This window comes from Branchiostoma belcheri, unplaced genomic scaffold (assembly GCF_001625305.1).
Source record: "Branchiostoma belcheri isolate BF01 breed outbred unplaced genomic scaffold, Haploidv18h27 scaffold27, whole genome shotgun sequence".
NCBI classification, from domain to species: domain Eukaryota; kingdom Metazoa; phylum Chordata; class Leptocardii; order Amphioxiformes; family Branchiostomatidae; genus Branchiostoma; species Branchiostoma belcheri.
In genome coordinates this window covers 1,893,453-1,915,889 of record NW_017803876.1, presented here as the reverse complement: position 1 = coordinate 1,915,889, position 22,437 = coordinate 1,893,453, and the positions used below count along the sequence as shown (strand labels likewise).

At 43.9% G+C, this 22,437-nt stretch overlaps 4 protein-coding genes across 4 annotated transcripts in view; 2 read left to right on the top strand and 2 right to left on the bottom strand.

Annotated features, from left to right (window-relative positions):
• The window catches only part of LOC109472160 (probable methyltransferase TARBP1), a 17,613-nt gene extending 15,184 nt beyond the window's left edge, over positions 1 to 2,429 (top strand). Inside the window, exons 26-29 of the mRNA XM_019771734.1 lie at positions 187 to 375; positions 652 to 776; positions 1,336 to 1,472; positions 2,129 to 2,429. Of these exons, the coding sequence (XP_019627293.1) occupies positions 187 to 375; positions 652 to 776; positions 1,336 to 1,472; positions 2,129 to 2,282 (605 nt within the window). The 3' untranslated portion in view covers positions 2,283 to 2,429. The remainder of the gene's footprint in view (positions 1 to 186; positions 376 to 651; positions 777 to 1,335; positions 1,473 to 2,128) is intronic.
• Positions 2,430 to 4,472: 2,043 nt separating this feature from the next.
• LOC109472196 (heart- and neural crest derivatives-expressed protein 2-like) lies at positions 4,473 to 7,849 on the bottom strand. The gene is made up of 4 exons (XM_019771794.1): positions 7,336 to 7,849; positions 6,532 to 6,682; positions 5,509 to 5,650; positions 4,473 to 4,647 (listed from the first exon to the last, which is right to left on the bottom strand). The coding sequence occupies exons 1-4, from the start codon at positions 7,743 to 7,745 to the stop codon at positions 4,610 to 4,612; spliced, it is 741 nt and encodes a 246-aa protein (XP_019627353.1). The 5' UTR covers positions 7,746 to 7,849; the 3' UTR covers positions 4,473 to 4,609.
• A 1,337-nt stretch (positions 7,850 to 9,186) lies between these two features.
• LOC109472153 (alpha-N-acetylneuraminide alpha-2,8-sialyltransferase-like) lies at positions 9,187 to 14,868 on the bottom strand. The gene is made up of 7 exons (XM_019771727.1): positions 14,475 to 14,868; positions 13,180 to 13,380; positions 12,558 to 12,669; positions 12,002 to 12,114; positions 10,772 to 11,028; positions 10,015 to 10,195; positions 9,187 to 9,632 (listed from the first exon to the last, which is right to left on the bottom strand). The coding sequence occupies exons 1-7, from the start codon at positions 14,624 to 14,626 to the stop codon at positions 9,470 to 9,472; spliced, it is 1,179 nt and encodes a 392-aa protein (XP_019627286.1). The 5' UTR covers positions 14,627 to 14,868; the 3' UTR covers positions 9,187 to 9,469.
• A 6,658-nt stretch (positions 14,869 to 21,526) lies between these two features.
• The window catches only part of LOC109472333 (organic solute transporter subunit alpha-like), a 9,559-nt gene continuing 8,648 nt past the window's right edge, over positions 21,527 to 22,437 (top strand). The window contains exon 1 of the mRNA XM_019772034.1: positions 21,527 to 21,988. The gene's annotated coding sequence lies outside the window, so the exon portion shown is untranslated. The remainder of the gene's footprint in view (positions 21,989 to 22,437) is intronic.

Below are 22,437 nucleotides of genomic sequence, written 5' to 3'. Positions count from 1 at the left end.
AATCGGTTCTCTGTTCATTTGTGACGCTGAAGAAGAGTGATGGATGTCACTCGAAACGTCCGGAAATAAAAAAAATCCGTAACTGATCCAGTAGTAGAGTTTGAATTTTCTTACGAGTATCTTTTACCTGGATGTCTAACCTTCATCAACGCATGGCTCATCATGTTTCATAAATAACTTGATCAGATGAGAAGAAGCCTGAGGAGAGCCCGTCGGAGCCCCCTGCGGAGGGTAACGTGCAGAAGAAGATCATCACCTGGAGGCACACCCTGGAGGAACCACACCTCAACATGGCCGACATGCACATCAAGGTCGTACGCAAAGGTCACCTGGTGGTGGTCGCCTCGCTCATCGACAAGCCTACAAACCTGGGAGGTAAACTGTCATGGCTGTGGGTGTGTTATTGGGGATGGAGGCTTGGGCTGTGTGTGTGTGTGCGCGTGCAGGCTTTCTCTCTCAGAAGGCCTTGGAAAATCAACTTGGAGCAGTCTCTTGAAGCCAGTGTACTACATGTACACTTGTATTATGGAATTGAAAAAGAAATGAGACTGTGGCATTTGTGGAGTAATGGTTCTTATTATTAAATTTTGTATCTTTCCTCCATTGGGACACAGTGAGGGTATGTTGTTAAGGTTGCAACCTATGTTTTAGGTCTGTGTCGAACCTGTGAGATCTTCGGAGTGTCCACCCTGGTACTGGGCAGCATGAAGTACGTGGAGGACAAAACATTTCAACAGCTGAGCGTGTCTTCACAGGGCTGGGTCAACATACAGGAGGTGGGTTTTAAAAGGATAACTGACTGTGCAGCACTGGTGCAGGTAATATAAAGTAGAGTGGAGTCATTCCACAAGCTGACATCTTTCACACCGCAGCTGTCCCTCATGATCAGTAAGACGCATAGTTCCCATTTAGAACTTTTGTTCATACTTCCTAAGTGATAGCTGTGCGGCTCCAGATGTCTTACTGAGGGACAACTATAGTGTGAAAGATATAATTTAGTTTGAGGAATGTATCCACTTCCTAGCTTATAGCATTGGTGCAGTCAACATGGAAGTCGTGCAGGTGTTTCCAATGTCTGCCTGCATGTAACCTGTACATATTTGTTTTCTTTCCCCAACCTGCCTTACACAGTACACTTTAAGTTGCATTCTGTTCAGCTGACAGAACATTTTAAAAATGCATCTCATGAACATGAACTGCGCACCTGTTCCCCAGGTCAGACCAGGTGAGCTGCTTGGCCAATTTGATACTTGCAGCCACAAAAGATCTGCTTCCAGATTAGTAATTCCACATGTTTTAAAGATGCATGACGTGAACTCCACACCTGTTGCCCAGGTGAGACCAAGTGAGCTGGCTGAGTATGTGGAGGAGATGAGGAGGCAGGGGTACTTCCTGATCGGGGTGGAGCAGACTGCAGACAGCAGGAACCTGACGGAGTTCACATTTCCCGACAAGTCTCTACTCCTGCTGGGGTGGGTAGTCTGTGGTTTCCTTAGTGCATACATGTAGGCGCAGTAAAGTCATAGTCTTTTGTGACTGACAGACAGTAGTAGTCCGTAGTACATGTAGGCTCTTGACCAACTTCTATGTATACAGTAAAGAAGTACAAACCTGGGTAGGTTGTGGAATGTTTCCTTAGTGCATACGTGTACATGTAGACTCTAGGCCAACTTCTATGTGTACAGTAAAGAAGTGTATTGGCTCTGGGCTAACATTTATGTGTACAGTAAAGAAGTACATCCAAGAAGGCAACCTGTCCAAGACGACCACTTATTGGGCAGGTTTGACTGTATGCGTATTTCCATATAGAATTTTGGAATGTGTCAGTTGTTTTACTAATTTGTATCATGATGTCATTGCTATTTCTTCTCATGTCTGTTTGCCCTAGTTATATCCTCTGATTGACGTAGAAATGACAACCTAGCAACATTGTATGTCGGTGAAGGTTAGACAATGTGGTAATAAGATATGCCAAAAAACAGTTACTCAAGCAACTGGACATGATTTTTTGAAGTGGTCAGATGTTTCAGGTAGCATCCACTACCTTTCTTCAGTGGCACTAGATGCTTGCAGGAGAAAGGCAGGTTGAAATGGCAATGTGTGAAAATGTCTTTGTGTTGTACTACAGGAATGAGAAGGAGGGCATCCCAGTGGAGCTGATCCACCAGCTGGACGTGTGTGTGGAGATCCCCCAGCAGGGTATCGTCAGGTCCCTCAACGTGCACGTCAGCGGCGCACTGCTCATCTGGGAGTACACCAGGCAACAGATCATCAAAGAATAGAGCTGAGTACACCTGGCAACAGATTATCAAAGACTAGAACTGTAGAGTGGGGGTACACCAGGCAACAGATCATTCAAGACTAGAGCTGTGGTAGGGAGGGGGTTCACCAGGCAACAGATCATTAAAGAATAGAACTTTGGTGGTGGGGGGGGGCGGCAGATATGCTTATCTGGAAGTACACCAGGCAACAGATCATCAAAGACTGGCACTGTGGTCAACAGATCATCAAAAAATAGAACTGTGGTCACTAGGCAACAGTATGGTCACTAGGCAACAGTACTAGGCAACAGATCATCAAAGAATAGAACTGTGGTCACCAGGAAACAGATCATCAGAGACTAGAGCTGTAGTTACCTGGCAACAGATCATCAAAGACTAGAGCTCACCAAGCAACAGATCACCAGAGACTAGGTCTGTGGTCACCAGGCAACAAATCATTTAAGACGAGAACTGCTGTGTGTGTGGGGTGGGGGGGCGGAGACATGCTCACTTGAGAGTACACCAGGGCACCAGATCATGGTAAAGTTTTAAGGAGAGACACCCGAGACAGAATTTTTCGCATGAAGGATTCATGAATTCAATAAATGCAGACTTTTCAGTAGTAAGCGCCAGTGTCTATACGTAGGCGGTAAAAATGTATCAAAAGATACAAATGTTGTTGTCTGTATGTGATACGTAAGTCATAGCAAGTCTTTGTGTCCTGAAGAGTGCACATTCCTAAACTATCTAATGCTATAGCATCAGAAATAACATAGTGGTTAGCATATTATCATAAGTGATGAAAAGGAAGACACATGTAGTCAGTCTTCAGTAGAAATTTGAAACAAATGGGAGACACATGGCACTAGGCTAAGGAACTTTGTTTTGCACAGATCATTCCATAAAGTTACATTTAAAAAAAAGTGCAATACAAACTGTATATAATTTCTAAAAAAAAAGCATTATGGTACTTTCTAAGATAGATACTTTACTTATGAAGTTTCATATGTATCGATATGTTTGTTATTTGGTGGGAGGGGAGTTAGATATAGTCAGCAATAACGTATATTAGCTGGAGACATTCCTTCATCATCCTGTTGTGCATGTTCACAATAGAAAGGGGATATTTCAATATATGATGCATCCATGTGCATGTACAGGCCTTGGATAATGTGTAAACTTCATTGTACTAAAGCATTAGGCTGGAGGCAATACATATTACATAAGTATCTGTCTTACCATTCCAGAAGATTGTGCCATATATAGTAGCTAGGAACTGTATAGAGCATATGAATTGAATTGTAAGGACAAGCTTCTTTTGCCTGTGTTCAGTTGTCACTGGGGAGAAATGTGAAATTGAAATGTCTACACAATGAAGCTCTGCCCTCACTAGTAGTATTTTTAACATGTAATTCTGTCTACATTAGGATTACAGTGTTTTGTTCTGCAATGATCTTTTATGTATCCAGGGACACCTGAAAAACAGGTCAGAGATCTGCTGTGTGATCTTCTGGTGAAATAGATAAATAGAAATGACATAAAGCAAGAATAAAGGTAAAGAGGTCTACCAGATGAGTATTTGTTTCAATACAGCCTAGGTATTAGGCAACAAATTCATTTTTGATGTCTGGCCTTGAATCATCATATTTAGATTCTTCTGTAGATTTAACATAAGAGAATTAGTAAAACCCGGAAGCTTGGCCACCTACATGGACTAAATATTGATTTGGTTTGATTTTTTGTACCTTCCAAAAATCTACACTTATATTTGTATTCCATACCCCATACCCCAAAGATACTCGTTTCATCAACTTATGAGACCATCCCTTGAATGTAAAGCATTGCGGGAGTTGATGGGATTAGATATTAGATAAAAGGACCACACAACAGCAATTAATTATTCCACCCTTCGGTTTAATGAACAGTTATGGACGACAGTCAGCTGTGCATGTTGTTGTTGTTCTGATTGGATACAAAAATACCACTTCACAAACAAAGACGCAATGGTAGTGTAATGTGTGGACGCCATTGTATTTAAAGCGAAAATCCCCTTCATCAAGTGCCTTACTGAAGATCAGTCGGATTAAATGCGGTAGGACCTTTGGTCTATTATTCCCACCTTGATGTTTTCCTGGGCATCTGTTGGGACGAGAACTGTTCTCACAAGAAGCACAGAAATCACGAACTAAGACCACCGGGTGCCTACATATGACAGATACGTTAGTAAGCAGTATTTCGTGCATCTAATATTTCATAATTCCATATGACGATTTTCTCACTTTTGATAATTATATTTGAACGAACATTCAAGTTGGAGGAGTGTTTTCCCTCGGTCACAGTCCGCCCTATCATTCCCACGTGATCCAAGACAATCGCGCCGTTAGATCTGAAATCGGAAGAAACAAAAAGCAAAATGGCATCAATGGCGGGGAAATGAAATCCTAACGGTGGACCCAATCCCCTGGCCAGTTCGACCCCAGGAAAGGGTGAAGTCTACCTGGTAAGAAGGTCTAGTGGACGAAACGACGCACGAAATCCCACATCTAGCTACTACATTGTCTAATCTGTCTACTCAGAACGGCGGTGACATACCAACTGAGTCTGGCCTACACGTCCTTGGTGCTGAATAGCCATCACATAGGTCTACGTCTACGAAGAAGTCCCGTTAACGTTTTTGCTGGGTCGTAAGAAAAGTAGTCTCCACCAGAATAGCACTGAAGGTTCACCAACAGTAAAATCTAGCCAAATAGAGGAATAATTGGCCAGGGGAGTTTGGCCACCGTAGAGTTAATTTGCCCCCGAGTGAGAAATGAAACCCCTGACCAGTCGGACTCTATATGTTTGCCGAATTCTAGTATCCTAACTCCAGTAGGAAAACCTGTCGAAAGCTAGTAATAACTAGTGGCGGGTACATTCCAACTAATACAACTATGATTTCTGACCTTGGTGCTGAATAGCCATCACATCAAAACAGGTCTACATGTAACATTATACTCTAACATGTAATCATAAGGCGTGGTTTTCAACTTATAATAATGCCGCCACCAATAAAGGGGACATACTCATTTTCACCTGAGAATAGTGAGGAAAGTCGTGTTAAATGCCTTTCCCATGGTGCAAGATCGGTGGCATATCAGGACTCGAACCCGGGACCTCTTGGTTCCGAGTCGAACAGTCTGGTATTTCGCCACGACCCCACGACTAAAAGAAAAGCATTAATGACAAGAAATGAGAATTGTCCACTCACCACTGGTCATCCAGACGTCTGTGTACGAGTCTGTGTGCCCGTGCTTTAGACACTGCTGTATGTAGCAGCACGGCTCCAGGCCTGACTGGACTATCCCGGACAACAGCGCGATGTACGCGATGGCCAGTCGTAATGTGTCGATCTAGAGTGGAAGTAGTGTTATACATAAGTATATGCAGAGAGGATGTGGTACGTATTCGTATAAATCGTGAAAGTGGTATATGTGAGGATATGTAAAACGGAGCGGAACACGGTTGCTTGTTTCGTATCATAGGCTGATAAATGAATGAATGAATACCAACAGACTAACATATCGTATCATAATCAGTCTGAATTTTGTTGAATTTAGTAGTAGTTTTTTTTATTGTTCATGATTCTAGCTATTTATTGCTGGTACCAAAAATAAAGGGACTCCTCACCTAGCTTGTTTATGGGATATTTTAAGCATTTCAAGTAGAAAATTACCACGAAAATGTGATAAGAAATAGTAGTAAATATCAATATCAGACGCTTCCCGCGGCTCTCTCCGACAATGAAATTATTTATGGTCACTTCTCCCCCCTCCAAAACAATACAACATTGAACAATTGTATCTTACAAGCAAAATAGTACCTTTTCTGCACCGCCATCAACAATGTCAACCCCACGTTCCATGCCGTAAAACACAGACTATCGATATTTCCTTTTGACTCGCCCACATCTGTTCTGTAATTATGTAGTTTAAGTTATGTAATATCTCCTGTATGTCTTATGACCACCTATTGCTGTATAGTCGTTGTATATAACCAGGTATAAATTCGCGTTTTAAATTTGTAGTGGTAAAATGTATTGTTTATGTGATTTTCTGAATAAAGATATTAAAAAAAAAATCAATATCAGAGACTGATTTTCTCATCCGAAATATTTTCTGTTTTGTCGCCCTGAAATTGCACTGGATGACTTTTTTGAAGGTTGACATAGATAGATCTAGAGCCAAGGCGCACTGGATTCCTTTAAGAGTTTAAGACGTGATTCCGTCCCTACCTTGGATAGTCTCTTCTCGTAAGGAAACGTCGGGACGTGATGACGTAACTCTTCGAAAGCAGAGTTGATGTTGAGCATGCGCCGTCGCTCCCGGATGTTGGCTGCCATGCGCTGCTGCTTGGGTGAACCTGTGTCTGCGTCCTCCGGAGGACTGTGGGACAGGAATTAAACGTGTAACGGTTAAAGGCACCCAATCCAATCCAATCCGATCCAATGTAATTCAAAACAAAATACTCTGGATGAGGACATCTGTCTGATAGGTCATATTTAAACATTTGAAATAGCCCCCGAACAAGCTACGTGAGGCGTCTCTTTATTTGTGGATACCGCCCATAAATAGCTAGAACCAACCTACGATACAAAAGAAGTAACTTATTTGCGTTTTTCTCGTTAGGCCAGTATGGCAACAGTATGACAGTTTACTATGACCCGAAGACAGGCAAAGCGTTTCCCGGTTCTAGCATTACGACGGTAACGTTAAAGTGCAGTGCAGTGGACTACTAGAAACAAGAGGAAAACAAATAAGAAATTGATGTACCGTAAAATAAGAAATAGCTAGGCCAGAGGTCCAGAGACATGCATTGTGAGGCTGAGGTTTTATATATTCTACCAGGCTTCAGAAGCGGTTGGAAAGAGTAGATCAAATAGACAGATAACATGCCAGGGGAGCAGACCCGTTTGCCGCTCCGTACTCCTTCAACGTACCAACTCCCCTGGGATATATGTTATCTGTCTATTTGGCCAATTTCTGCTCGTTGCAGGCGCTTCTGAAGCCTAGTAGAGATTAGAGGCTTTACGCCTTACCTTTCCAGTGCGCCAGAGCGTCTCATGATGGGCCGCACGGGCGTCCAGTCCGCACCCTGGACAACCCTCTCATCTAGCGCAGCCAGCCTGTCCCCCAGCGATGGGATGACGGTCTCCAGCTCACAGTGTCGGTAGATGCTGAACTGCGCTGAGCCCGCCATGGAGTTGTTGAACTGGTCATCACCGCCAAAGTCGACTGCGTGGTTGTTTGACGCAACGTTAACGTTCTCCATGGAGTAGGAAAATGGCGGGAACCCGTCGGCATACTCGTGGTGATGATGATCGTGGTCGGCGTTCAGAAACATGCCGCCGGGAGCCGCCGCCGCGCCGATCGCTTCCTGCTGCAAGTCGACGGTCAGGTCCAGCGTCTGCAGGTCCGCGAAGAACTGGTCGCCTCTCTCTTCCATCATTTTACTGGTCCCGTCCGATGCTGGTCGAAAAATTTCTCTCGAGGAGAGTCAAGAATGCGAGTTGTCTGAACGGTTGTTTTTCCCCGCAAACCGGTGAATCGGTAGCGTACTGTTACTAGGTCTGACTGGGCGGCTCCGAGGCAGTATGAGAAAAAAACCAGGATCGTACCTGACTTTTATGGTAGTGCGGAACAGAAGAGCTGCTCGGGAGAGCTTCTTTCAAGGCGCTGCTTCTGCCAGCACCATCTGTCCGCCATTGTCCCCCGCGCCTCGCGTCCTCACGCTGAAGAGGCGGCCTCGATCGGCGCTTTTGACTTTGCCGTCGCGCTCCGAGACTATTTCTGGTCGACAGGAGTTGTTTTTCCCAACATCATCGGAGCGAGTCTTTTGTATTGAGCCGAAAGTAATTAAGAGAGATACAGAGAGAGGAATCAGCAAAATTCACACGCCTCTCCAGACTGAGGTGCGCTACAGTTGCAGTTGTCATCAACAAATGCTGGACAGATGATATGTTGTTCAACGTTTATAACCAGAATGGAGCTCGTGGGTCTTCCGATACATGTCATCTATTTTCTGTCCAAACGAAAATCATAGAAATGTAGTGCTGAATGTGCATAGCTTGCTACAATCGGGTCAAAAGCGGCATGCTACCGCCAGGTATTAATTCTTTTAACTTCAGAAAAAAGGAGGAAATTTCTTTTTAAATCTCAACTGCGCTGTTGAACCTGGGCATGTGTTTGAATACAAATGATAACGACAGTCCTTCACTCAGGTAACCCAATGGATTCAATTCAAACCAAATAATTGTTATTATTGTCAATAAGAATGTTCAAAGGATAAGACACAAATGAGTCCCAAAGTAATAGACAATATTTTATTTTTCAATTTAAAAGAACAGGTTACAAAGTCGTTGAACCGCGTGTCTTTGGATTGGACTTAGGATAGAGCCACTCGGGAGTATTGGTAACACCATAGCTAAGGTCAGTTGCTGTGGTCGGCTTTGATAGACGTTTGAAAACTTTAAGCGTTCGTATGTTGTTAACTAGTTCACGAGTCAATGACTGGAGGATGTGCCTGCTTGTTTATTACGAAAAACAAAACAGACAAAGATTGAATCAATTGTACATTGCACAATTGTACCTTGAACTTTTGTAATAGTAATTTATAATAAAAGAAATTAATCGACAATACATTTTATAATTTTACCATGGACTTTTGCAATAGTGAATTCTGAAATATATAAATATATTGTACATTGTACTCGACAGGATGTGTGCATATATGGTTCTTTATACCTGAAAACAAAACAGGACACACGATCCTGAAACCCTGATATGGAATTATTTTCTTTCCTAGCACCCGGAGATCTGGCCTCCTTCACAAACTTGTGCGGCGGCGGCGTTAATTTTTTCGGGGAGCGACGCGAGGAGTTTACACTGGGTGCCATCCGATTTGTAACGGCAACCCGGCACCGAAAAATGGGGATTGCCGTTACAAATCGGTAGCAAAACTCCCGCCCGGCAAAACTCGCTTCGCTCCCCGGAAAAAATATTAACGCCGCCACTCCACAAGTATGCCAAGGAGGCTCCCGGAGATCACTGTCTTCTCTCGCTCTGTGTTCTGACGTCGTGCTGTCTCACGTTTGTCTTCTCTCAGTCTGTGTTCTGACGTCGTGCTGTCTCACGTTTGTCTTCCCTCAGTCTGTGTTCTGACGTCGTGCTGTCTCACGTTTGTCTTCTCTCAGTCTGTGTTCTGACGTCCTTTTGCATCATCACATTTCGTTCGGCCTTCAGTCCCGTGACGTCACACGTCCCCACGTGCATGCGCACCACGCCCATCTCGTGCAGCCTGGCCAGTCTGTCGTGCTCCGTCTTCATCTTGTGGTACCTTTTTTTATTGAAACATATATTCACAAAACACTTATATTCATGTCGCCATCAACATAATACATAGGACAAGCAAAGCACGAATTACGGTAACCTATAAAAAATCAAATACAACAATTAATCGATGAACAAGTGAAAGATATACAAAGACTGACAGAAATGACGTGCCAAGATATTATAAAAACCGATTGGAATCTCACAAAAATGTTTGTATATATAGCAATATTTGAAAGTTGTTGAAAGAAAATTAGAACCTCTTGAAAGTAAGACTTAGTGTACTAGAATATCATCTGAAAGATTATCAACCTATCATTTTTTTTAATTGCCGAAAAGGGTATCTCGCTGTTATGTGTAATTAGGGCAGTGCAGAAAGAAGTGACTACCTGTTCTTCTCCACCACCCTCCACTGGTTCTTCTGCGAGACGACGCGCTTGCCCAGCGTGACCGCGCGGTCGTAGTAGTGGTAGTTGAGCGGGTTGCCGTCCAGGTCCTGGTCGAAGGGCCAGAAGCCGTACAGGTGCGTTTCCTCGCACATGGACAAGGCGATGGTCACCACCAACAGGCCTTGAAAATGTGGCAAAGGTAAATTATAAACGTGTTAGAAATTGATTGTATTTTGTTTGATTGTATTTATTCCCTCTCATTTGCATCGTGATTATGTACCATTGGTGGATGCTCAGGGTGCCATTGTAAAGCAGTGCCCTGAGCAGGTCTTCCCTGACTGAAGAAAACAGAAATAGATAAATAGCTAACTAGATAGATAGATAGATAACTAAATTCAAATGTTAGTTCGTGTAGCGACAAGTACTTTATGTGATAGACCGTTTGCATGTCACAGTTTACTGATACAGACTGTACGTGTTCCATATACACAAGATATATACAAACTATAAATCATTTATTAAATCGCTTGGTTTCAGAAAGATATAGGTGTGTAATAATGAGCATTTGAAAGTTGGCTTTTGATGAAAGTAAAGGTGATCCATTGAGTAACAGACCGGTTTACATTGGCTATCGGCATGGTCGATAACATTCTCCTAACTGGAAGGCTGTGTTCATCATTTGACATAAGCTTTAATCAATCATAATAGACACAACATGGTAAGTGTCTCGTTCTACTAGTCCACCTGACCTACTGACCTGACGTGATTCTCTTGACCTTGACACGCCCCGTTTCTCTCCAGAAGGTATTTGCCGCCCGGAGGAAGTCGGGGTGTGACCAGAGCACGGTCTTCCCGTCGTCCGTCAGGTTCCTGACCACGCGCAGGGCCCGGTAGGCCACCGGCCTGCTGTTGATGTTGTAGAACGGGTGCGTGTAGAAGTCGGTCGGGCCGAGGTAGGAGTCGAGCATCGCAGTGAAGTTCTGTCTGCCAACGTCTGAGTTGAGCGAATCATACCTGAAGAACATTAACAAATCGGACGTGGGTGTTGGATGAAAATGTCAGGGCAGTTTTTACGTGTCGACAGCGTTTTTGTCCAAGTTCAGTTTAAATGCAATATCCTTTTCTAAACATTGCGGTACAAATCTCTGTTTCCACTTACCTATTGATTTGCTAAATCCTACAGCTGAATTGTCAGGAGTAGCTAGACACATCATGCAAGGAACAGCACAGGGAGAAAGGAAGAGAGGGAGGTAACGGAAAAGATGGGACTGGCATGGCACTAAGTGAAACTTTAAGAGGAACAGAAAATTAAGATGGGTGGAGAAAACTGGTTGTCGTCAGATCTGTGGTTCCCCAAAGGCCGAATAACAAGACTTCTTGAGATGAGACTCAAGCAGTTTTCACTCATTCTTCTCTTTTTACAGAAAAATAAATAGGACCCCCTTCCCTGCCCTGTCACACTACTGATATTATTTCAGGATGTCAGACTGTTTCCAGGGTCTAGCTCGTACATAGGCCAGTTCCTCGACTCCAGGACCAATATGCCCCCAAGGAAATGATATTACAGTCCCCCTCGATTAGGCCCTAATTCACAGGCACGCTGGCTAACTCTGGGCCTATCGTGTTATGGGTCTGGCATCCAGGCTAGTTTCGCTCACACTTACTGTTCCGTCAGAAGGGAGGGATTGATGGTGACGAAGCCTGCCTTCCTGCCGACGTCTTTCTGGTAGTCTCCAATCACAGGAGGTAGGTTGATTCTAAAGGACGGGGTGTATTTGGTTAGCAAACTTTCTCTTTTCGTATCATATATTAGTCTGTTTTCTTTCTTCTGATGGTGCATACTTAGGAACTTAGGAACGAACTTGGGTCACCTACCTGTGCTACAATTCGTATGAATTAACTTTTGTAACTAATTCTAACGTTTTGACCAATGTTTGTGTGAAAACACAGTGAGGCGAAGCTACTGATGAAGGATGCACGTTCTCACCTAAACACGTGCTCAGCAGAGTCGATCTGACCGCCGCAGCCCCTGCCGCTGAGGATCCCTCCGTTACCGACAACGCTGCAGGTCCGGAACAGCTTGTCGGGAAATCGGGTTTCCTGGACATAAAGAAACATTTTGTGGTTTCAAGGCGCCAGAAAAAGACGCTGTCCTCAATACACTATTGACCACATAGCAGGAAGCTAGCTACTCTCACTGTACTTTATCTATTGTTTATTCTAGCCTAAAACTCAAGTCTCAAGGTTGAAATGAATCGTCTCAACACAGAAATCTTAGGAATAAACACTTCATCGTATTATGGTTTCGCCTAGTAATGAAGACAATAGGAGTTTAGCCACCGTAGAGTTCATTTGCCCGGAAATGAAACCCTGTATCATGGTGGACCCACTCCCCTGGCCAGTCAGCTGCAAACCCAATGTTTTGCCGAATTCTACCATTCTAACCCTCTGTAGGAAGGCCTGGCGGAAGTCTTGCCCTCTGCACCATACCAAATCATTGCAGTACTTACCGGCGGTAAATACTGGCGCGTCCCGCCCATGACTTTGTGGCTAACTTGTTTCCCATCATAGAACTGGAAGGTGGAGTGTAGCGGCATGTTGTCTCTGGAGCAGTACCAGTGGGTGCTGACGTTCGTCTTGTTCACGATGGATTCTCTGCAAAAATCAATGATCAGTGCATGTCAACGACTTAAGCGATACATCTTAACGTGCTTACATGACAGAGTTTAGGAATGCAAATGGCGACCGCACCAATTACTTTTTTGTCTCATCATCACTCATCATCACCATCTTCCTCTTGCAGCAAAAGAAGTTGAGCCTCCAGTCCAGAACTATTTGTCAGTTATTGTACTGTCTATTCCATATTTGTTTTCACATGAAAACATGTAGTAGCATCAATAAACAGGATCAAGCAAAGGATGCCAGAAAAAACAACATAGAGTGAAAGTCCGAATTAATATTTGATGCTGATTAAGATATACTTGCTTGAGAATGTTGATCCTATTGATTTGAATATTACACAATTAACATTTTAGACAAGAAACCACTGCTGTCATAATACGACGTTCATTGCGTATTTCAGTCTAAGATTGGTACAAGTAATGCCACCTCTCCCGAATTAAGTCAAGACATAAGCACAAGAAATGATCTATCAACATATCCCACCTGATGAACCGGACTTTCTTGAAGTCGAACCCCTCCCACATCCCCACCTTCCATCTCTCCCACCCCGGTTCCTTTTTCGGCTTTGGTTCAGGGGTAGTGGTTAGCTGTTCTGTGTCTGCTGCGGTTTGTATCCATGAGTTGTTTTCCAGTTGCCTTTCTTGCCTCTCGCCAATTGCCTGGCTACAATTGCACAAGACTGGCCTGGCAATTGGACAAAAAAACGTGCGAGTGTTACTTTAAGTTCGCCAATTGTGCAGGGCAAATGGAACACTTTTTATAACCACGAATCTTGATACAGAATGCACAATAAAGGTATTCAGCAGCTTTAGATGAGGTTGAACAAGTTTTTAGTGCTACATCATGTAATGGCATCCTGGTCACATTTCGTCGAGTGCTCGTCGTATGTGCGATTGCAAACTGAATGCATTTGGGGATAGTACGGTTGTAAACCGAATTCAACTGTTACCGAGAGTGCTTAGATCCTTGTCGGCGGTTTGTTCTGTCAAATGTGGCTTGCAGAAGTCCCAACACAAAATCGTACGGATGACCCACCATTGAAGGACGTTTATCGTAGCCCTGAAGGCAACAGTTGACTTGTGCAGCGGCGGCGTTACTCTTTTTGTGAGGGAGCACCGACGCGTGACTTAACACGGGCTATGAAGAGGGAGCTTTGCCACGGAGGGAGTTATACATATCACAGTTTATATAAGGAGTATACACTGTTCAATCTCCCTCTCTAGCCCGTGTAAAAATGGAACAATAACCGGACAAGCAAGTTAAATTACCTCCATGGTTAAATCGAACAATAATCATGATGATTGGAATCTCGCCCGGGGCAATGCGTGCAGACCACTGCGTGCCTGCATAACTAACACCGAGGAGGCTATTAAAGGACTTTTACTAGTATCTAGACCTTCTTGCTAGCACTTATCCCACCGGGACAGTATTACACCATATCACAGAAAGAACTGACATCTTCTTTGGCAGATACTAGTGCATTGTTTGGTCCCTCTGCTGAATTGCACCTTAACTTAGTTATCGAAATTTTGCCACGGTTAACCTGACCAAACGTCTTTGTCCTGGCCAAGGTGAGCCAGGGGCCTGTCGGACTAGTGTCGACCGCTTAAAATGTAACAAATTATAATGAAGAGTAGATAAGACACAACAAAATGCTCCTATAACGTTGGTATGTGATAACCCCCAAGCGGTTCGTCATGGGTAAAATGGAGACAGTTTCTATATTCTAGCCGGTGGTGCTTGTGGAGATTTGTAAGTAACATTTATGTGCCACTAACCCTCTGGGTTCCAAGTGTCGCCATTCCGTGCCACGTTCCTCCCGTTCCACTGATCTCTGGTGAAACAGCCGCACCAACACGAAATGGGCTATTCCAAGCGCGAAGACGACGATTTCGAATTTGAGAAGATTTGCACGAGTACATGTTCGCATGACGACTCAGCGATCGCGGTACGTACACCGAAGTTCAGTCGGCTGTAGGGGACATCTTTACCACCAGGGGCACTTCTCAGTATACAAGAACCAGTCTGACCACTCTGCGAGTTCCCTGGCATCTACACCACACGTTTCTTCTTGACGTGTCTAGGCCCACTCACAAAAGGAAAAAGGCACACAAAGAATAGTCAGCGACCTGAGTTTTGTCTCCATTAAGCCCGGGGAATAGTTGATGATCCACTGTGTTTGTGTTTTGTGACCTGTCGGGCAGGGTGTGACGTTTACATAGTGAGTTGTCATCTTGCGTCATGAATGAAAAATGGTCTAAAAAAACATGCCAAAAATGCCAGAATGGGCGGGGTTGCAATTAGTTGTTTTGGAGAGGGTCTTGTACGGCATTGTTGATTAACTGATATACATTGCACAATGCGCGGCTGTTGAGCAATACATTTAATATGTGTGTAAAATCTGACAGAACTGTTTTAATGTAACTTGTGACTGGTCAGGTGGTTTGATAGGGTTGTGGCTGTACGTATGGGGATACATCCGGCGTATAGAGTCGACGTCTACAACAACACGCCTTTGATTATTTTTAGACGGAGGGCATTCACCCCGCATGGTGAATGCTTCATTTTCTTCCACACCGCCGACTTTCAAGAAGGAGGACGCTCTCCGAGCAGACGGGGGCAAAACACTACAGTTATCCAGTCCCCTGGTTACGGGCTGGCCACCAGCTATCACCACATTGCCCATGTCTTTTAGACTCTACCAGGCTTCGGGAGGCGGCTAGAAAGAATAGATATTGGCCAAATAGAGAGATAACATGCCGAGGGAGTTGGTCCGCTAGAGAGTGCAAAATGCACTTTAATGTGGAGACAACTTGTCTTTTTCTTACTCTATGTCGACGTCACTTTCGTGTAGTAACTTTCGTGTCTTGTCCCCGAAGAAATCTCCTCGGGAATTCCCGCGGACCCCGGTATTACGCCGGAGGGGAGGCTTGGGCTGTAACTGTTATCAATCTTCAGGCAGATCTTTATTTCGCTGGCAAGTCGTGACAAACCTGCAAGATAGTATCCAAAAGGCAAGGCACTATGCAATTGGTCCCCGGAGAGATCTGCTTTTGAGATTAGGAAAGGGCAGGGACCTGCAATTATAAACAAGACTGGCATCTAGACTAGTAATAATATGGGTACAAGTGACACAGGCCTCACTGGTTTAGTAGGAGCAACGACCTTGGTGAGTGAGCTCGTCAAAGCATAGTGCTGCAGGGCAGTGGGTTAGATGTGGAAGGTGATATTCAAGACACTACCCAATTGGTCTCCGGAGAGATTTTGCTTGGAGATTTTAATAAGAAGGGGCAGGTACACGTAATTCAGTTTCGCAGTAGAGCCCGCCTTTTTCTTTTGGGCAAATTCTTCTCAAAAAGGTCAAATTTTCTGCTAGGGAGAACATAGTACTTAGGAAAGAAGAATGTGTTTCATAATTTGACTCTGGTAAAAATGTGTGACTTGAGACACATTTCATTTGCGTTGTAATCCACCATTGAGCCTGCTGCCCACTGGCTGGACTGACCCTATAGGACAGGGGGTGGAATCCTGGTGTCATTACAATCTTTTTGCTGTGCAAGACTCTAGTTGACTTCCCACGGTTCACCGCAGGATGGCGCTCTTGAACAGTGTCCGGTGATGAATATGTAAGCATTGTAATCTAAATAGGATAGAGGATGAAGAACACTTTGTATTAGAATGTAGTTTATACAACGAAGAGAGAGAGCAGAGCTTTATAAACTATTGCAATGTATGTTTCCCCATTTCATACATTTAGCAAAACAGATAAGTTCATATTTCTGATGGTTTTAGACAAACCTTCGATTATAAAACACATCTGTACTTATATCTACATCATTACTAAGAAGCGAGAAGAAACCAAATTATCGTAATTATTAGACTATATGTCCATAGTACATAGAATTAGTGCTAGCTTGTACAGTACATTGTATATATTCATTGCAAACTGTGACGTCTTTCCTGTGACCTGTACTGAACCCAATGGGTATTTGCGTACAATAAAGGTCTTCATTCATTTATAAAGCATTGGAGATGATTTATAGCCTCTACAAGGCTTCAGAAGTAGCTAGAAAGAGTAGAAATTGGCCATATAGACAGATAACATGCCAGGGGAGTTGATCCGCTAAATTAAAGGAGTAACGTTACGATTTCTACTATGTCCAGCCGCTTCTGAAGCCTGGTGGCAGAGGCTAGGCATTAAAGTTACGATTGAGAGTTTTAACAGTGACTTGCTCCAAATCATTGAAATTTATGATAGTTTGTGTGATAACTCAAGGCGTGCGTCACGACACGGGACGAGAGCGGCATAGCTAACGATATCCCTCCACAACATCGCTGCCAGCGTTTTAAAACATTTCCTCGTTCTTTTACCTTTGCCCCACTTTTCTAGTAACCGGAGCTGACCCTGAGAGGCGAAGTCACCGATCGTGGCCGTATAACCTGGATCTTAGCCAGCTTTGGTATCTCCCGCTGATGTCAACTGATGCCAACAGTAGGCAGGGTTGGCGTTGAAGTTGGGAGCTGCTAACAAGACTGGCATCAAGGCTAATATGGGTACAAGTGACACAGGCCTCGCCGGTTTAGTTCGAGTGAGCTCGTCAAAGCGTAGTGATGGAGTCAGTGGGTTAGATGTCACGTTAGGCTTTGGAACTGTGGAAGAGATATCATACAATGTTCTGGACATGGCGATATTTGGCAGAAATATAGTCACGCAAGCCGGCAAGATCATATGTATCTACTTTTAGTGTCGTTCATTCAACCCTTTTGGGGCAAATGCGTCATGTACATTCTCCAAAAATAAGTTCAGCAGCCTGCACCACTATTGGCTAATCATCGGCGACGAACCAGGCCATGATAAACGGAGGCCTATCTTTCTGACAAGATCAAGGCCGTATTTAGAGAATGAGAGGGACTGACGGCGGTGTTCAAAAGGTAAGGGGATACTACATGTAGTCGTAATCTTGCGTGCTAGACGGTTGAATATGGGCTGGACTGCAGGACTGGGACTGACTAGGATTGTGTTGGCTTGGCGATCATGGCAGGTTTGGCAACAGATGACAGATTCATGAAAGCACAGTTCGTCACGTATAGGTCACAGTGTGGTTAATTGGCAACCTACGGACTATAAGATTAATGGCAGCTACAGACAATTCGCTTCACGTTTAAGTCTCGTGAGAAGGAAATCGTGTAATTATTGTGCGTCATTCGCATGGACTTGTGTCATTCCCTCATCATCTCTCCCAGTGACTTCGGCCTTGGGGAAGTTATCTGTGAGCGAAAAACAAACTGTATTTGACTGTCATCTTCTCATCTTCTTCTTCTTAATTTCCTACCATCTTCTCTTCTTCTTCTTAATTTTCCATTTGTGGGATTAAGTTACAGCAGTTTGCGCATGTGTTACTTAGTTACTCGTGACCCTATGCATATAAACGTTAGGAAAGGAAAGGATAATAAAGAAAGGTGATATTCACTCTTTTATTTTTTACAAATCATTGTGCCCCACTGTCGTTGTACCCTAGGCCTTGCTCTAGGATATGAATATTTTTATCAGCGGCACACCAGAGGTATAACGTTAACATAGTGCAGAGTATAAAGGCTTTTCTTTGCACATATATCCTTAATCCCTTCAGGGCCTTGCTGAGTCCTGGGAAGGGTTGGCAGGATATTCCTGTTTATAAATTGTAAAAGAGAACTAGAGAAGTAACATTTGCAAAGCAAATGCATAATGTTTACCTTCGGACATGGTCTGCCTTGTTAATTTTTACTCAAACACATTCACATACCGTGTACTACTAGTATATGGTGACAGGAGCAGAGCAGCTGACTATGAAGTTTGCAACATTATGTAACCCAACACCAGTCACCATGGTGACAGACGTCAACAAATCATGTCATTGGCCAGGTCAGAGGTTAGTGTTTGGAGAAGAGGAAATGAAGTAAAAACAATATGTTTTCCTTCGGTCCAAATGTGTCATAGGGGACGGAATGTCGCATGTGCCCGTGTGAGAGCACAGCAAAATTAAATGTCATAGTGCATACCGGACCGTTGTTGTTGCTCACTGAAGGAGGTTAGTGAATTGACGGAGTATTGTGGTCAATGGTGTCCGTACGTACGTTCTCATGTATAACTCACAGTTACTCATTGAAAGCAACTGTACATCATTTTGGAAACGGCCAGACGTTTCAACTAGCATCCACTACCTTTCGTCAGTGACACTCGTGTAATCTCAATATCAACAGGTTTACAACCACGAACTATTGATTGAGATGCAAATAAAGTGAAGAAAAATTTCGATAGTCCAACGGGAAACAAAACTTTAGCCAAAGTCAAGACAAGACAAGGTTGTGATTGTACCGGACATCTAATTGTACAGACCTATAGATTATTCCGTTACTCCTGGTTTTGGTAAATCGATAGAAATTTCTCAGTCGATAGTAGTACTGATGTAGCCGTTGACCTGTGTACACTATTAATCAATCTTACTATACCCGTTGCATTCTAGACTGTCTGCTATCGTGAGATTAAGACATTTCCCTACACAAACAATGTAACTAGTCTATTGAAAATTGCCTATCCAAGAAGTTTGTTCTTATTCAGTTCTCATTATTATTTAATTTGCCTCTCTATATATATAAGCACCAGGGCTAGCTGGGTTCTATATTGTGCAAAACGTAATAGTTAACATTGCTTCGTGTCCCCGGCCCTTTTGGTTATTCATGTGCATTAGGTTATAATGAGCCCCGTAATCATAATGCTTGGGAATGTTAATATCATTCTGGTTTCTTAATTGAGCAATACGGTAATGTTCGTTCCAAGGTCGCCATTTGACTGTAGCAGTGAAATTTGTATTCTGCTTCAGTATCCCAACTGCCAATCCACAAACGAGATGTTGTGACGATCTCTGCACGAGGAAAATAGAATTTGCAGGACAGAAACGTTATTGTCGTATATGTCAGGCGTTTTTAGGGACTGGCTTACCTTTTAGAGTAAACTAGACTTCTTTGCTCTAAGCACGGCAGCACGCCTTTTGCATAACTCATTCTTTCCAGACCAAAAAGAAACTACTTAGTTTAAAAAGACTCGACAACAAAATACATCGTGTCTGTGCCCTTTCAAAAGTGTATGCACATCAGTTATGTCAGATCTAATAGTAGCTCTATGTGTGTTTGGGTAACCCGACTATTATTCATGCAAGGCACTGTCAAACGTATGTCACCAACCAAGTATCGGTAGGTAAGATGTATTCTCACCGTTTGCATCTACTTACATCTAGTGGTTACAGTTCTTTATGGCGTGTATGAAGGGTAGCTAACACGCATCTGTTGAAATGTTATTATTCTGTTCCCATTCCTAAAGGGTCGTGTAACAAACAGCTACCATGTAGTCACCCTCATTGTTCACTGTGCCGAAAATATAGATGGGTCTGTACTTCTCTCTGTACTTCTTTGTTCCAGAGGAACTCAGTATTCCCTTTGAGTAAGGTGGAGGACGGGACTTGAATGATCATCAGTCGAAGCTCGAAGGTTTCCACACTATGGAAGAAAACAGCTTAGCTGACAAAGAAGCGAATACTTTTCATTCAAGTCGTTTCAATGTTTAGGAGTGGGTGTGTAAAATGGTCCCCAAGAGCCTGATTTCAAGTCTTCTACTGAGTTTTAGATGAGGGTATTTATACTTATTTGGAGACTATATTGCGTTATCATACATTTCATTATGGGCTGCATACATTGTAATTACATTTACGTGGCGGTACAGACGTGACCAGGCTCTAAACTTCAAGCAGATTCTTTCTTTTCAATATTCTTTCCTAGAACTATTGCAGAGTAGAACTCGCTGTCACCAAGTACAGTAGGGGCATTATCACTAGATAGCTTTAAACAATGTTTAGAGTTAGATGTTCAAGGGTTAGGTCACTTAGTCGTTCGGTGTAATATAGCTAGCTGCCGCCGCGCCGCGTGACTGCGAAGCTGGTGTGTTACGCCGAAGGGCGGTTATAGAGATACAGGTACAGCTGTTGGGAGACAAAATCGTGGCGTTTTCCTTTTTCCTAGCCGTCTCTTTCTGTTACGAGGCGGTTTGTGTCTGTAACGTTGGCTTCTCAGCATCTGCTTGGAGATTAGGTGACCCCTCTCGGTGAAATTCGGCCTCTCGCTCATGCACTGATTTCAGAAAACAAATGTCACACCAAATGTCAACCAATGAATGTAAACAAACCCACGCGTCCTTAGGACGTGACAGATTACGTAAATGGAGAACTCCCGATAACGTTTTGTTTGATCTACAGTACACAAAACACACTATCGTCAAATTTACCATGACGCAGTGATATGAGGGTTTAAAAAAGGTCAAGTTGTACATGCTCCATGCTGGGTATTGATGATGTGAACATCGTCTAATTACAAAACATATGCTTATGTTTTGTAATTAGACGATGATATATGAATGATATAATCCCACATCTGCATTATCAATGAAGGACACTATGGACTATGGCCCCCTTCCCTATTACTAGGATGAAATTGTCCGGATCGAGCCGAATAGCCGGCTTTGATCCGGCTTTGATCCGAATCAGTTTGGCTCGATCCGGACAGTTTTATCCTAGTGGGAAAGGGGCCTCTATTATTTCTTCCCATGGTTTCTCAGTGTACTGATCGCATTGCAAGTGCTTCAGGACATTTGCCGCCATCTTTTGTCTGTTCGCAGCTGTTGCATGACAACTTATCTCGGGCATCACGTTACTATAGCAACCGCTCATCTTCAGCTGAGAAGTGCATCTGAGGTAGCCTGAGTGTCTGAGCCTTTTTAGCTTTCGTCCTCTACTGGCCGGTAGCGGATCGTGGGGAGCCGACGAAACCTAAAAGGCTGACACTCAGGCTGCATCTGAGGAGGGCAGCAGCTACAAGTAGAAGGACTGATTGCGTATTGATCGGCATCCTTCCTGCCGACCTCTGACCTTTATGCCAGTTCATTCCGAGTTTCATGCATATGTGCCTCTGTGAGTGGGAGGCTTGGAAGCCTGGAAAAGGAGACACGTCTGCACGCATCGGACCTTGATATGAAGATTGCGCGCACGAGATCGTCACGTGTAGCGCGCCCGTGCCGCCCAGTTCTCACATATTTGCTCTAGCTATGATAAACGCCAGGGAGTGAGTCAGCGCGCTGTCGGTGTTTCCAAACAGCGCGCAGGCTGCTGGCCGTATGCCGGTACGATGGTAAACTTGGAGTGAGCAGACTGGCTGCTAAGTGCTGTTCGTCCTTTTGTAGCACGACAGGGAACGCTAAAGACAAGGGGTGAGTGGTGAATACAGCTGCAGCCATGTGTATGTAACGTTACTGTATGTACATGCTAGTTCCGGTCAGCCTTGGGCTTATCACTTGACAATGTGGTTGTTATTAACCGTTGGTTCGGTAAGTGTATTTTCCCTCCGTCCTCGATAGTCGTTGAAATCGACCTTCGTGCGTAGATAAAGTAAACGTTGGATGCTTTCTCGCTAATCGCCTTATACAGTCTTGTGGTGGCTATTCAAAACCTTGTGGCGTCTTGTTTCATCCTCGTAAAGGAAAGGATGATGGAGGGGAGGGGTCAACCAGGGTCGTCAACCTGGGTCCGCCCATGGTTATCTTTGACCTGCCTCTAAGGCCCCGAGTGTCACAGCTGTCTACATTGACTGTCTCCTAGTGCTGTGAATCTCTTCATGGGCACTTGACAGGAGATTCGCGTCCCCGGTGCGTGCGGTGGT

What these genes read in the sequence shown, in the direction of transcription:
- LOC109472196 (XM_019771794.1), bottom strand. Translation starts at nt 7,745, where the DNA reads ATGATGGAAGAGAGAGGCGACCAGTTCTTCGCGGACCTGCAGACGCTG. An exon ending in ACGAGAAGAGACTATCCAAG is followed by an intron (nt 5,651 to 6,531) that starts GTAGGGACGGAA and finishes CTTCCACTCTAG; the next exon opens with ATCGACACATTACGACTGGC. An exon ending in AGACGTCTGGATGACCAGTG is followed by an intron (nt 4,648 to 5,508) that starts GTGAGTGGACAA and finishes TTCCGATTTCAG; the next exon opens with ATCTAACGGCGCGATTGTCT.
- LOC109472153 (XM_019771727.1), bottom strand. Translation starts at nt 14,626, where the DNA reads ATGCGAACATGTACTCGTGCAAATCTTCTCAAATTCGAAATCGTCGTC. An exon ending in GGTCAAGAGAATCACGTCAG is followed by an intron (nt 10,196 to 10,771) that starts GTCAGTAGGTCA and finishes CACATTTTCAAG; the next exon opens with GCCTGTTGGTGGTGACCATC. An exon ending in AGGGTGGTGGAGAAGAACAG is followed by an intron (nt 9,633 to 10,014) that starts GTAGTCACTTCT and finishes CAATAAAAAAAG; the next exon opens with GTACCACAAGATGAAGACGG.